This window comes from Ursus maritimus, unplaced genomic scaffold (genome assembly GCF_017311325.1).
Source record: "Ursus maritimus isolate PB19 unplaced genomic scaffold, ASM1731132v1 scaffold_9, whole genome shotgun sequence".
Lineage (NCBI taxonomy): Eukaryota > Metazoa > Chordata > Mammalia > Carnivora > Ursidae > Ursus > Ursus maritimus.
In genome coordinates this window covers 44,338,970-44,355,570 of record NW_024427107.1, presented here as the reverse complement: position 1 = coordinate 44,355,570, position 16,601 = coordinate 44,338,970, and the positions used below count along the sequence as shown (strand labels likewise).

At 32.7% G+C, this 16,601-nt stretch overlaps 1 protein-coding gene across 1 annotated transcript in view; it reads right to left on the bottom strand.

Moving 5' to 3' along the window:
• Positions 1-16,601, bottom strand: part of VPS13B (vacuolar protein sorting 13 homolog B) — a 759,954-nt gene that overhangs the window by 348,635 nt on the left and 394,718 nt on the right. The window contains exon 24 of the mRNA XM_040625596.1: positions 4,085-4,305. Within this exon, the coding sequence (XP_040481530.1) occupies positions 4,085-4,305 (221 nt within the window). The remainder of the gene's footprint in view (positions 1-4,084; positions 4,306-16,601) is intronic.

Here is a 16,601-nt window from a genome sequence, read left to right as displayed (position 1 = left end):
CTCTCTTTCCCTCTCCGTCTGCCTCTCCTGCCCCCAACACGTGCTTTCTCTAATAAATTAAAATTGTGTTTAAAAAAACCCTTTCTCCTAGTGTATGGCTTTCTGCTGTCTTACTGTGTCTTTCAAAGAGAAAATGTTTTTAAACCTGATTATGCCCAATATCAAGATCAATCTGGAGAGAGCTGCCCTTTGAACAATATTGACTCATCCAATCTATGAACAGGTTTCTCTCTCCAGTTAGGTTCTTTAAATTCTCTCAGGAATGCTTTCTGGTTTTCAAGGTAAGAGGTCTTGGACATCTTTAGTTAGATACATTTGTTTCTGTTTCTGGACACCAATATAAATGGAATGGTTTCATTCCATTTTCCAATTGTTTGCTGCTACTATATAAAAATACAATTGATTTTTATTCATTACTCTTGTCTCCTGCAACCTTGATTATTTTATTAATTCCACTAATATGTTAACTCCTCTAGGATTTTCTATAAAATATTTTATCATAAACAAATAGATCTTTACTTCTTTCTTATCTTTATGCCTTTTAATTTCCTTTGGTTTATTGGAACAGCTAGGACATCTAGTATGATCCAGAGCAAGTAGTAAAAGCAGGCATTATGGGCTTTTTTCATATTTTAGTGGAAAACAATTCAGTATGATATTAAATATGATATTTCATTTCCTACATATATCCTTAAGCAGTTTTGAAAAATACTCTAATATTTGTAATTTGCTAAGAGTTTTTATCATGAATGGGTAAATTTTGTCAAATGTTTTACCTGTAAATATGGAAATTATCATAAGATTTTTCTCAACTCTTTTACTGATATGGTGAATTCTACCAAATGATTTTTGAATATTAAACCAAACTTGAATTTCTAAGATAAATCCTACTTTATCATCATTTATTAACTTTTTTATGTATTACTATATTGATTTGCTAATATTTGATTAAGAATTTTTACATCTATTTTCGTGAGGGATATTGATTTCTAATTCCTTCTTTTGCAAAGACTTTTTCAGGATTTGGTAACAGGATTATACTGGCTTCATAAAACAATCTGGGAAGGAATCCTTCATTCTCTATCTCTGGAAAAAAAATTGTGAAAATTTCCTATTTTTTTCGCTTAAATATTTGATAAAATTCACCCATTGGGGCCTGAATTTTTCTTCAAAATCATTGAACACTACATCAAAAACTAATGAGGTACTATACAGTAGCTAACTGCACATAATAAAATGCAAAAAAAATTTGTTTTGATATCACATTTAATTTCTTTTATAAATATAAAAGGATATTCAGATTTTCTATTTTGTATCACTTTTGTACAGTTATTTTATAGTAAAAATTTCTATTTCATCTAAATTATTACACATGCTGGCATAAAGTGGCTCATATCCTATTATTCTTTTAAAGTCTATAGGATCTGCAAGATAATGCTTCTCCTTCATTCCCAATATTGGTAATTTGTGTTTTATCTTTCTTTTTTTATTGTACTAGTTATCTCTGCTCTTATCTTTATTATTTTTAGCCTTTTACTTCTTTTGAGTTTATCTTCTTTTCTTAGCTTTCTAGAGTGGAACCTTAAGTGAATGACTTAAGATCTTTCTTCCTTTCTAATGTAAATATTTAAAATTATGTTTTTCCTCTGAAGACTACTTTAATATATCCACTTTTTTTGTCATTCAACCAAAATATTTTCTTAAGTCCAAGTGATTTTGCCTTTGATTCATAGTTTAGAAGCATGTTTACTGTCCACATATATATAGTTTTTTATAATTTATTATTTCTAATACATTTTGACTATGATTAGGTAATATGCTTTATTTTGATCTCGTAAACAAAATGAGACAATGTACATCTGAAACAATGTATAGTCCATGTTTGTTAGATATGGTGCTCTATAAATATCAATTAGATCAAAGTGAGTTTGTAGTATTTTTCATTCTTCTAGATCTCCAATTATTTATTTTTATCTGGCTGCTTTATCAAACGCTGAGAAAGGTGTTATAAAACTTCCTTACTATGTCTGTGGTATTTATTTTTCATCTAGTTGCTTTATAATTACTGAAAGAGATTGTAAAAAAGTTCCTACTATGCAGTATTGAAAAATCATCTGTTTTTTCCTTTAATTCTACCCATTTTTGTTTCATGTCATTATTTATCTCTAGTAATACGCTTTTTCCTTATGTTTATTTGATATTAAAATAACCAAGTCCAGCCGTCTTATGCTGTTTGTATGGTACACTGTTCCTATGCATTTATTTATATCTGTTTCTTTATATTTCAAGTGCTTCTCTTTTAAGCAATATATAATAGAGTCTTGCTCTATAAATCTTTGCCTTTTAATAGGAATAGCTGGACCAGAGGTCAGCAAACTTTCCATTTAAGGGTCAGATAGTAAATATTCTAGGCTTTGTTGTGAGCCATACTGTTTTCTGGTGCTGCTACTTAATTCTGCATAACAGCAAACTCAGACAAAATGTAAAAACTGGGTTTCTGGACTGCAGGCTTTTGTTTGCTAACTCATGGTCTAAACACTCCTAGTCAACATCATTAACATTTAACATCGTTGTGAGAATAGTTCAGCTCTACCACTTTATTCATTTATTTATTTTTGTTACCAGTTTTTATTTAAATACTAGTTAGTTAACATATAGGGTAATATTGGTTTTGGGAGAATTTAGTGATTCATCACTTACATATAACACCCAGTGCTCCTCATACCCTCCTTCATACCCATCACTCATTTAGCTCATGCCCCGCCCACCTCCCCTCCATTAATCCTGTTTGTTCTCTATAGTTAAGAGTCTCTTATAGTTTGCCTCCCTCTCTTTTTTTCCCCCTTCCCCTATGCTCACCTGTTTTGTTTCTTAAATTCCACACAGAAGTGAAATCATATGGTATTTGTCTTTCTCTGACTGACTTATTTCGCTTAGCATAATAGACTCTAGCTCCATCCACACCGTTGTATATGGCAAGATTTCATCTCTGTTTCTACCCTGTTTTCAAACTCTTTTACAGTATCTTGACTTCTTTAGGTCATTTGAATATTTTTTGGTATTCCATTTTAATACATCTGTTGGCTTTTTGGCCATATCTCTTTATATTTTGCATTTTATTCTTAGTAGTTATTTTAGAAGATTATATGTTGAAAAAATTTCATAGTCTAGTTAGAGTTTACACTGTACCACTTCACATGATATTTAGAAATCTGGCAGCCATTAGGTCCCTTTAATCCTCCATTAACCAGGCAGGAAAAAGAGGAGAAAGGAGGATGGTATCAGTAAGGAGGCTCTATAAAATATGAAATAATATTTGAACCCACTTTAAAAAAAACACACTCTAAAAAACTGGCTTAATTACTGGCTTGTAATCACTAAAGCTGAGATAAACATAGATTTATCAATATTGACCTGTGAGTTCTAATTAACTACCTAAAAAGAATTGTTTTAAAATATAATTTCAAATAGCATTCAACACTGACAATCTCTGTACAAAGTATACCACAGTCTGCTTAAGGCTAAAAAAACAAGTTAACTATATGCAATTAATAATTTGTATAAATCTGGGAGACTGGAATTCACATTAAATTGTAACACTACAGAATTCAACACGTTTGGCCTACACCCACTGAAATGTTACAGGATTAGCAAAATATATTTCTTAAATAGTAAATAGTACTTTTTGTTTTTTTTGTTTTTTTTTTTTTTAATATTACATGTAGAGCAAAAGAAGTTCTGAGTGAGAATCTGGTTGAAAATTATATTTGATCACGTTAAAAGACTCTTCCAATCTGATAATAAAGTAGTCCTTCAGTGTTTAAACACTTTACATCTGTAACTGATTTCAGTCTTTCAGCCAAAAGATGCATTTATGCTGCCACCATTACATTTTCAGAAGAGTTTAAATTACAAAACTTGAGAGAGCTTCAAAGCAATACTTAATCTAACCATTCTGATCTTGATGGCTCTGTTAAAAATAATTTAGGACACTAAACAGAAGAGAAACCCTTTACAAAATTGATAACAATTGGTCTTAAATCACATTATTTTAAATTTCCTTCCATAAATCAACTATACTAACCTGAGGGTTCGAGCATTTTATCTGAAGTGACTCTAGGTCAACATGGAGACAGACAACAAATGAATGCCTTGTATCAGGTCCTGTAGCGAGTAGTTTTTGAGATGTAACAGCTAGAGTAGAGGTACAACCCATGGGTTCCACTAGGCAAAGTGTCACTTGTTTTCCGAAAAGGGTATACATGCTGAAATGATGCAAGCTGACAGTCCAAGGAAAAGCATTACCTGGTAACAAGGACAAAGGGGGTAGAGAGGCGCACATATAAAAATATAGTTGTCACTTGATAGTGTCTGTTATCTATTTTTGAAATATAAAACATTTAATACTGTATCAAAAAAAGCGACCATACCAGAGACCAATGCGCTAAACAATTTATATGCTATTTAAAAGTAATTTTGACAAATGTTATATTTGTATTTATTATAACGTACTACATATCAACAATTATATAACCATAAAACATACAGAAATAATAACATACCACTATATCAATAATTACATACATTATGAAACATACAGAAATAGAACTTAAGGAAATGGGATAAATAGAAGTTCTAACTTCCTTTTCCTTCACCCTAGTGGGATGCACTGTGCAACTGCTGGGGATGTATTCATTATACCTTGGAGACTACATATCTAGCTGAGGAATAAGAGAGGAAAAGAATAAATAATCTATTATCGTCTGTTGGACCACCTGCACCAAAATCACATGGGTGCTTACATAAACCATAGATTCTTGGTTTCTAATTCAAACCTTCTTAATCAGAATCTCCGGGGGTAAGACTCAAAATGCATTCTGGCATATTCTGCCGGTGATTCTTATGTATAATATGTTATTTTTAAATAAAATATACTTGGCAAAAAAATAGCATTCATAAATATCAGGAGTAAAAGCAAAATTCCTTTCCTCCTTTTATACTTTTTTCTTTTATTTATGTATCAGAGATTAAGTTGTTAATATGAATTATGAGATAAAACCATTTTTTAATGCAGCTACAGATACAGTACTTTCTGAAATGATTTTTAAAAGTATACTCAGCATTGGAATATTTATTAACATTTATTCTTGAGATGCCAACTAATGCAAAATAGGTTCCTATGATTTACAGTTTTGACTTTGCAATTCTACCAGCACTTGTAAGTATAGATATTATAGACATCTTTATAAGGTACTGATACATCACTGAAGATGTATTAGAAAATATAAAAAGAAGAAAAATCTAGTCAAAACCCTGCCACTCCCAATAATAACTATTAACATAACTAATATTTCCTTCTTTTTTTTTTCCTGCATTGTGCTGGATATGCCCACACAGTTAAGAAGCAGGGCCACACTGTACGTTTACATTCAGGTTATTTTCCAGTGACAGTAAAAATACCAAGTGAATTACAAACAAGATCATACTACACACACACACACACACACACACACGGAATATAAATAATCATTTGAACTATGAATGGTGATATTAAGTAGATGCTACAAGGTAAGTTCTTGTAAGTTTGAATACTCAAAATGTCTTGACCAAATATAGTTCATAAAATTAAAATTAGAATCTTTGAAATTGAGACTTGAATACTAGAATAAATCTAGCTAGATAGTAGGACACAATAACTTGACTGGAAACAATGAAAACTGCATAATAGTATGTGGTCAGCACTGTGGTACTCTGCCTGTCTCAAGATTTAAAATATTTGCCCCCAAGAAAGAATGACAAACATTAAATCATCTGTAACTAATTCTAAAATTATTTTTAAACCTACATAAACTTCCATGCTATTCTACAAAATAAACTCTCTGCCAAATTTGTCTTAAAATATTATGGAATGATTTCAGGTTACATATTTTAAAACTGGTAGTGAGCTATATATAGTTTTTCAAATTTTATGTTATTCAAGAAATGCTAAATGGTGGGTATGTTGGATGAAGAGCACCAAATTTAAATTTGTTTAATTAAAAATAAAATCCCAAATGCTATTAGTACTATCTCAGCTAAATCTCTGCTTCTCCTTTGGAACGAGACCAATAAATTGAAATTTGTTTCATCATTTTCTAAGTCTTAAACAGAGCGTTTTAAAGCAATACTTGACTGTCTTTTAAAAAGCACACTCTACCTAGAAGCTGGGATCTTAACATGTAATGACAAAAATTCCCACAATTAATCATTGTGGAAAAAAATTATCAAAACACAGCAAATCATTAGCTGCACAAGTATTCCTTTTGCATACATGTACACACAAAATAAAAACAGCTTACCTATTTATAACACTGGGAATATAATGTTCTAGGGATTCCCTAAAATATATTCAGATGTCCGTGGCAGCCAAAACCACAAACTATTCTGAGACTTTCAAGACCAGTATTTTACTGTAATTGTAAAGTTCTAATGCTGTAACATGTTTTATTTTAGATAAACTATTGTTGTCAGAATTCAGAAATTTTCAAAGTACATAAAGAACAAGAAAAATGAAAAATGAAGAAAATTTATAATTCCATTTCTGGGTGAATTTGTGAAAATTCCATTATTAACAGAGAAAAAGACACCAATAAAATTATCATGAAAATGACAAACACACACAGTTTTAATTCAGATTAAATAATCTGAAAGAGCATGAATATATGACTGAGCTTTAGGGAAAAATAAATACATAAAGAAAACTCAGTAAGACCGTGCGCTACATGTGTCAAAAATGAGGAAGAGAGCACCGGAGTTAATTAGATTACATTAACTTACAACCGAAAAAATTTTTAAAAGCATACTTGGTGGATTTCCTTACATTGTATGACATATTGCTGATTTTGCACAATACTAGAAGCAGAAGATAAAAAACTGGTTTAGATACCAAAGAAAATTATATATGTATTATATACACATTCAAAAATTTTATTATCAATGTTGGGGTCAGTGAACGGTGACTAATTACTAGACCCTCATAATATAAATTTAATTTATGATCTTGAATCTAGGTAGATAATGATTAATATTTTGGAAAGGGAATCAGTCTTTCCCTCTCTAAAGATACTCCACTAGACTACAGGAAAAAGCATACTTGGGGCCAAAGTGAATCACTTTACAAGCTTCAATGTGGCAAATAAGAAAGTAGGTCAATAATGGAGATATTTTAGATCATTTTTCTTTGCTTTCTTAACCTCAGTCATTAATTGTCTTCAGAAACAAACAAAAAAGTATCTTCTTCTCCTAATTTTTTCCATTATGTCCCACAATCCAGTATGATTCAGACAGTTTTTTATTTCAAATATGGTTTGGTATAATAGAATTATTTTACTATCTACTGTGAGGTTAACACTTTGGAGACAGATACACTATATTCTGCAAATATAAATGAGCCAAAACTGCTAACATTGTTTTCCCAAACCACTTAGCACTTAATTGATTTAAGGCAGTTAAGATAAAGGGTTAATTCTAAGTGATGTTAATTTAAGTAATGGATACTTTCAAGGAATGAGTCATTACAAATAATATGAATATAACCAATTTTCCTGGCAGAGAGCAGCCAAAATGCCTAGAAGAGAGGTAAATGAAAATGAGTAACCTACAGATTTGCTCTGCATCCAAAATTCTCCATTTGGAACTTAAACAACTCAACATAAAAAAAACAAATAAATTGGCAATTAAAAATGGGCAAAGGATCTGAACAGTTAGTATTTCAAAGAAGACATACAAATGACTAACAGATATGTGAAAAATGCTCAGTATCCCTCATCATCAGGAAAATGCAAATCAGAACCACAAGGAGATATCACCTCACACCAGTAAGAATGGCTAGTATCTAAAAGACAAGAAATAATACGTGTTGGTGAAGATGTGGAAAAAAGGGAACCCTTGTGCACTGTTGGTGGGAATGCAAACTGGTGTAGCCACTATAAAAATCAGTATGGAGATTCCTCAAAAAATTAAAAATAGAGTTAACTTATGATCAGTAATTACACTACTGGTTATTTACCCAACGAAACAAAAACACGAATTTGAAAAGATCTACGAACCCCTATGTTTACTACAGTATTATTTAAAATAGTCAAGACATTCAAACATACACATTCTAAAACAACAAACAAACAAAAAAAACTTTTTTCTTTTTCCCCCTCTATTCTCTTTTTACTCCCTTCTCCACATTTTATGTATATGTTGTCACATTTACATCTTTTTATTCATAATTTTTTGTTTAATTATGACCATTTCTTTTCCACTTAAAGAAGTCTATTTAGGGGGGCCTGGGCTCAGGTCGTGGTCCCAGTGTCCTGGGATGAGCCCTGTTAACAAAAAGAGTTAACTGCCTGCCAGCAAGGACCCTGCTTCTCCCTCCCCTCCCTGCTCCTGCTCTCTCTCACTATGTCTGTCTCTCTCTCAAATAAATAAAGCCTTAAAAAGAAAAAAAGGAGTATCTTTAACATTTCTTGTAAGGCTTTATCTCTTGTTCGTCTTGGAAACTCTTTATCTCTCCTTCAAATATGAATGATGATCTTGCCAGGTAGAACATGTCTGAACTTAAATGACAATCAAATTAATATAAACTGCTTTTAGTTAGGATGCTATATAAGAAGCTCATGGTAACAACAAACCCAAAACCTATGATAGATACACAAAAAATAAAGAGAAAGAAAGCCAAAATTACACAATAAATACTCCTCATTCACAAAGAGAGGAAGAAGAAAGGAATAAAGAATTACAAAAACAACCAGAAAGCGAATTTTTAAAAATGGCAAGAAGTACATACCTATCAATAATTACTTTAAATGTAAATGGCCTAAATGTTCCAATCAAAAGACATAGGGTGGCAAAATGGATAAAAAACTATGCTCATCTATATGCTATCAACAAGACACTCACGTCAGACCTAAGACACATACAGACTGAAAGTAAAGGAGTGGAAAAACATTCACCATGCAAATGGAAGAAGAAAAAAGCTGAGATAGCAGTACTTGTATCAGACAAAATAGACTTTAAAACAAAGACTGTAACAGGAGACAATAAGGGCACTACATAATGATAAAGATATCAATACAAGAGGATTTAACAATTTTAAGTATATACTCACCCAACACTAGAGCACCTAAATCAATAAAGCAAATATTAACAGACATAAAGATAATCAATGGACAGATAATCCAGACAGAAAATCAATTAGGAAACAATGTCCTTGAATGACACATTGGGCAAGACAGACATAACAGATATATATATATAGAACATTCCATCTAAAAAAATGGAATACACATTATTTTCAACTGCACATGAAACATTCTCCAAAACCAGATCACATACTAGGCCATAAAACAAGCATCAATAAATTTAAGATTGAAACAAGAAAGGGAAGTAGGAGACAGATGCACAACCTTCAGTAACTGAAAACAGGATCTCCTGCAAGTCCCCAAGGTTGCATTCCTTGTAACAGCTTGGAGAGAGGACAACACTTGACCAAAACCCATTTGTGGATGGTTGTCAAACCAAACTGCATCCTTACCGCAAAGGGTCTCCACATTTCCATGTGCATTCTGTGAAAGCCTTTTGTATATATGACCCGTGTTTGGTTAATACATGTAAACATCATAATTATAAAAATAAGCAATCTTTTTAAAATGCTTTAAAAAAAGACTGAAATCATACCATCTTTTCTGATAACAAAACTAGAAATAAATTGCATAAAAAAACCTGAAAAAAAACGACATACGGAGGTGAAATAACATGATACTAAACAACCAACTGGTCAATGAAACAATCAAAGAAGGAGAAAAAAATACATGGAGATAAATGAAAATGAACAGACAAAAGGTCCAAACTCCTTAGGACACAGGAAAAGCAGTTCTAAGAGGGAAGAGTATAGCAACCGAAGCCTTCCTAAAGATATGCTGGCTAACTGAACATAATTAAAAAAAAAAAAAAAAAAAAAGAAACAAGAAAAAGTTAAAATAAATAATCTAACCTTACACCTAAAGTAACTACAAAAAGAACAAACAAAATCTAAACCGATTCAAAGAAATGAAATAATATCAGAGCAGAAATAAATGATGAAGAGACTAAAAAAACAACAGAAAAAAAATGAATGAAACCTAGGTCTCATTTTCTAAATAAACAAATTTGACAAACCCTTAGCCAGACCCATGAAAAAAAAAAAAAAAAAGAGAGAAAGAACCCAAATAAATAAAATCAGAAATGAGAGAGGAGAAGTAACAACTGACACAACAGACATACAAAAGAATGTAACAAACTATTTTGAAAAAGTACATGCCAACAAACTGGACAATCTAGAAGAAATGGATGAATTACTAGATATATACAATCTTCCAAACTGAACTATGAAGAAATAGAAAATCTGAATAGACCGATTACAGGTAATGAAATTAAAGTGGTAGTCAAAAAATTCCCAGAAAACAAAAGTCCAGCACCAGATGGCTTCATAGGTGAATTCCACCAAACATTTAAAAAAGAGTTAATACTTATTCTCCACAAATAATTCCAAAGAACAGAAGACAAATGAAACCTTCCAAACACGTCCTACAAGTCAGCATTACGCTGATAGCAAAACCAGACAGAAGACACCAGAAAAAAAGAAAACTACAAGTCAGCATCCCTAAAGAAAATGGATGCAAAAATCCTCAACAAATATTATCAAACTGTATACAACAATACATTAAAAAAATAATTCATCACGATCAGGTGTGATTTATTCCAGGGATGCAAGGATGGATCAATACTCACGAATCAATCAATATCATACATCACATATCAACAAAACAAAGGGTAAAAATCATATGCTCATCTCAATAGGTGCAGAAAAAGCATTTGACAAGATTCAACATCCATTCAAGATAAAAATGCACAACAAAGTGGAGTTAGAGGGCATACCTTAACATTATAAAGGCCATATGAAAAACCCACAGCTAGGGCACCTGGATGGCTCAGTCGGTTGAGTGTCTGCCTTTGGCTCAGTTCATGATCTCAGGGTCCTAGGATCAAGCCCTGCATCAGTATCCCTGCTCAGCGGGGAGCCTGCTTCTCGCTCTCCCTCCTGTCTCTTCTCTCCTGCTTGTCCCCCCCCCCACCCCCGCCTCTCTCTGTCAAATAAAATCTTAAAAAAGAAAGAAAGAAAAAGGCCACAGCTAACATCATGGTCAATGGTGCAAAACTGAGAGGTTTTCCTGTAAAGTCAGGAACAAAACAAAGATGTCCACTCTCACCAACTTTTATTCAACGTAGTACTGGAAGTCCAATTTATAGCAATCAGGTAAGAAAAAGAAGAGGCATCTACACTGGTAAAGAAGAAGTTAAACTGTCACTATTTGCAGATGACATGATATATATAAAAAAATCCTAAACACTCCACCAAAAAAACTATTAGAAGTAATAAATTAATTCAGTAAAGTGGCAGGATACAAAATTAATACCTACAAATGGATAGCATTTCTATACACAAACAACAAAGAAAGTGAAAATTTCAAAAAGCCACTTCTTACAATTGCACCAAGAAGAATAAAATACCTATGAATCAATAACCAAGGAGGTGCAAGACCTGTACTCTGAAAACTATAAAACACTAATGAGAAACACCAAAGACAACACAAACACATGGAAAGATACTCTATGCTCATAGATTGGAAGAATTAATATTGTTAAAAATGTCCATATTACCTGAAGCACTCTGCAGATTCAAAGCAATCCCTATCAAAATACCAACAAAGAATAACAATATTTGTACAGAACTACGGAAAACCCATAATTGCCAAAGCAATCCTGAGAAAGAAGAACAAAGCTTCAGGTTTCACAATACCAGATTTCAAGATATGCTACAAAGCTGTAGTTATCAAAACAGTACGGTACTCACACAGAAATATTCACAAAGATTAATGGAACCGAATAGACAGTCCAGAAATAAACATGCTTATATGGTCAATTAATCTATGATAAAGGAGGAAAGACTATACAATGGGGAAAAGACAGTATTTTCAGTATGTGGTGCTGGGAAAACTGGTCAGCTACATGCAAAAGTATGAAAGCAGATTACTTTCTAACACCAAAAACAAAAATAAACTCAAAATGGATTAAAGACCTAAAAATAAAACCTGAAATCATGAAAATCCTAGAAGAGAGCACAGGCAGTAACTTCTCTGACATCTGCCATAGCAACTTTTTTCTAAATCTTTCTCCTGAGGCAAGGGAAATAAAAACAGAAGTAAACTACAAGGACTAGATCAAAATAAAAAGCTTGTGCATAGCAAAGGAAATAGCACAACTAAAAGGCAACCTAAGGAATGGGAAAATATATTTGCCAATGCCATATCCAATAAAGGGTTAGTATCCAAAATATATCAAGAACTTATACGATACACACACACAGTGAATAATTCAATTAAAAATGGGTGAAAGACATGAATAGACATTTCTCCAAAGAAGACGTCCAGATGGCCAATGAATACATGAAAAGATGCTCAACATCACTGATCATCAGGGAACTGCAAATCAAAGCCACAATGAGATGTCACCTCATACCTGTCAAATGTATCAAAAACATAAGAAACAAGTGTTGGCAAGGATGTAGACAATAACACTCATGTGCTGTTGGTGGGAATGCAAACTGGTGCAGCCACTGTGGATAACATCATGGAGATTCCTCAAAATATTAAAAATTGAAATACTATATGGTCCAATAATTTCACTATTGGGTGTTTACCCACAGAAAACAAAAACACTAACTCAAAAAGATATATGCACCTCTATGTTTATTGCAGCATTATCTACAAGAGCCAACACATGAAAGCAACGTAAGTTGACAACAGATGAATGGATAAGAAACACTGGAATATTACTCAGCCATAACAAAGAATGAGATCATGCATTTGGACAATATGGATGGACATAGAGAGTATTATGATAAGTGAAATAAGTCAGAGAAGGAAAGTGCTATATGGTTTCACTCACATTTAAGAAACAAAGAAACAAAGAAAAAAAAGAGACAAATACAAAAACAGACTCTCAAATACAGAGAACAAACTCATAGTTGCCAGAGAGGAGGAGGGTGAGGGAGGTGAAATAGATAAACGCTATTAATAGATTTATTGTGAAGAGCACTGAGTAAAGAATAGAATTGCTGAGTCATTATACTGTACTACTGAAACTAGTATACCACTGTTAATGCTTCAATTTAAAAAAAAGAAGAAATGAAAAACTTAGAGCTCAATAGCACATTCATGGTGGTATAAGGAAAAAAAAAAACAATGAACCTATCAATAGAGGACATATCAGGGCATCTGCGTAGCTCAGTTGGTTAAGTGACTCTGTTTCAGCTCAGGTCATGATCTCAAAGTCATGAGATCAAGCCCTACGTTGATCTCCACGCTCAGTCTGTGTTGGATTCTTTCCCTCTTCCTCCCTCAAAGGAAGCAAAGGAAGGAAGGAAGGAAGGAAGGAAGGGAAGGAGGGAGGGAGGGAGAGAGGGAGGGAGGGAGGGAGGGAGGGAGGGAGGGAGGGAGGGAGGGAGGAAGGAAGGAAGGAAGGAAGGAAGGAAGGATCTTTTTAAAAAATGGAGGACATATCAATTGAACTTACCCAACCTGAAAAAAAATTTGAAAAATTAACAAAGCCTCAGAGACCTGAAGAACAATATCAAACATAATGATCTAAATTTAACATAAGACCCAAAGGAGAGAACATAGAAGAGAACAGAAAAATATTTGAGGAAACAATGGCTGAAGAATCCTAAAATTGATAAATAGCATTAACACGTAACATCCAAATAGCTCAACCAAGCCCAAATAGGATGAATACTAACACACAAATACCTAGATTTAATGTAGAGAAATTGGTGAAAACTAAAGAACCAGAGAAATTCCTGAAGGCAGTAAAAAAAAAAATTATAGGAGAAAATCAATACATTTAAAAGCTGACTTTTTTGTAAAATAGTGGGGTTCAGAAGGCAGAATATCAACAATATACAAATTATGGAAAGACCCCAAATGTCCATTGACTGATGAATGCAAAAAGAAGATGTGGTATATATACATAATGGAATATTACTCAGCCATCAAAAAACAATGAAAATTTGCCATTTGCAATGACATGAATAGAGCTAAGTGCCATTTGCAATGACATGGATAGAGCTAAGTGAAATAAGTCAGAAAAGACAAATAGCATATGATTTCATTCATATGTGGAATTTAAGAAACAAGCGATCATGGGGGAAAAAAGAGGCAAAGCAAGAAACAGACTCTTAACCATAGAGAACACACTGATGGCTACCAGAAGGGAGGTGGGTGAGGGGATGTGTTAAATAGGTGATGGGGCTTAACGAGTACACTACTTGTAATGAGCACTGGGTACCGTAAGTGTTGAATCACTAAACTTTACACCTGAAACTAATATTACCCTGTATGTTAACTAAATGGAATTTAAATAAAAACTAAAAGACCTAAGGGGGGAAAAAAAGAAGGCAGTGAAAAATTACATTCAAATACAGGAAAGAAAATAATGAGCTGTCAAGGCAAAAACCGTATATCCAGAAAAAAATATATTCCAAATATTAAGATGAAATAAAAACAATCTCAGATAAACAAGGGTTGAGAGACTCACTGCTAAGCAAAGTGCCTTATGAGAAATACTAAAGTCAGTCCATAAGGTATTAATTCAAACCCACAGGAAAACATGAAGAGAACTGTATAGGACCAACATGTGGGTTAATATGAAAGACTATAAATGTATTATTTCCCGTTTCTCTTAAGTTCTTTAAAAGGCAACTGATTATATAGAGAGCAATAAATAAGATACTGTTGTTGGGTAATGATTCATGGAAATGTAATCTGTGTGAACAGAATGGGGCAGAGAATAGAAATATGTTAGAACAAATTTTCTATAATTCACAAAAATTAAGTTCAAATATATCTAAGTTAGAGTGTGATAAATTCAGATGCATAATAATATAATCGCTATAGTCACCACTGAAAAAGTACATCGTAAACATATTGGGGAAAATAGAATCGTACACTAAAATACACATTTAAAATATAGGAGGTAGTAAAAGAGGATCAGAGGAACAAAATACACAAAAGAAACAGAAAACAAATAGCAAATGACCAACTTAAATATTTATTTCTTTATTTAGAGAGAGAGACAGAGGGGACAAGCAGGAGGGGTAGAGGGAGAAGGAGAGAGAATCTCAAGCAGATTCTGCACTGAGCACAAGGCCTGATGTGGGGCTCGATCTAACCACCCTGAGATCATAACCTGAGCCAAAACCAAGAGTTTGACACTTGACTGTGCCACCCAAGATCCACAGCAAATGACCAGTTTAATTCAAAGATATCAATATTACATAAAATACAGATGGTCTAAATACCTCACTTAAAAATAAGACATTTTCAGATGGCATAAAAAAGCAAGATCTAACTAAAAGAAACACTTTTCATTCAAAAATACAACTACCTTTAAAGTAAAAGAATGGAAAGATATACCATAAAAATGGTAAACATAAAAATGTTGGAATAGCTGTAATAAATGACAAAATAAATTTAAGAAAATAAGTATTATGGGGTGCCTGGGTGGCACAGTCAGTTAAGCATCGGACTCTTGATTTTGGCTCAGGTCATGATTGCAGGGTCCTGGGATCCAGCCCCATGTCAGGCTCTATGCTCAGCAGGGAGTCTGCTTGAGATTCTCTCTCTCCTTCTCCCTCTGCCCCTCTCCTTGCTCATGCTATCTCACTCTCTCAAATAAATTAATTAAGTCTTTTTTAAAAAAGAAAGTATTACAGGGAGAAAAAGAGAAACTTAATAGTGATAATGGGGTCAATACTTTAGGAAGCTGTAACAATTAATTACATATGCATCTAACAATAGAGTTTCAAAATATACAAAGCAAAAATTGACAGGATTTAATGAATACGCAACTAAACAATAAAACTTGAATATTTCAATACTCCACTCTCAATAATTGATAGAAAGTCAGTGTAGCTATAGATGAGTATGCAACAATATCAACCCATTCAACCTTACTGACATACATAGAATGCTGCACCCAACTAACCATAGAAAAACCACTGACACACATATGGAACATTCTCTCAAATAGACCATATGGTAGACCATAATGTAAAGGTTAATAAATTTAAAAGGTTAAATTATTAAATATATGTTCTAGGCCACAGTGGAGTTAAATCAGAAAACAGCAATAAAAAGAAATCTGTGAAATTTTCAAGTATTTGAAAGTTAAACAACCCAGCGGTTCTAAATAACCCAAGGGCCAGAGAAGAAAGCATAAGTAAAATTATAAAATACTGTAAAGTAAATGAGAAAAACAATATTTGAAAATTTCTGAAATGCAGTTAAAGCAGTGCTTAAAGAAAAGTTTATAAGCATTAAATGTCTATATCATAAAACAATAAACCATCACATCAATAACCTAAGTTTTCAAAAAAAAAAAAACCCAAATATCTAAGTTTTCCCCTTAAGAAACCAGAAAAAAAGAAAATGAAACAGAAAGCAAGCAGAAAGAAAGAATAAAGATTATAGCAG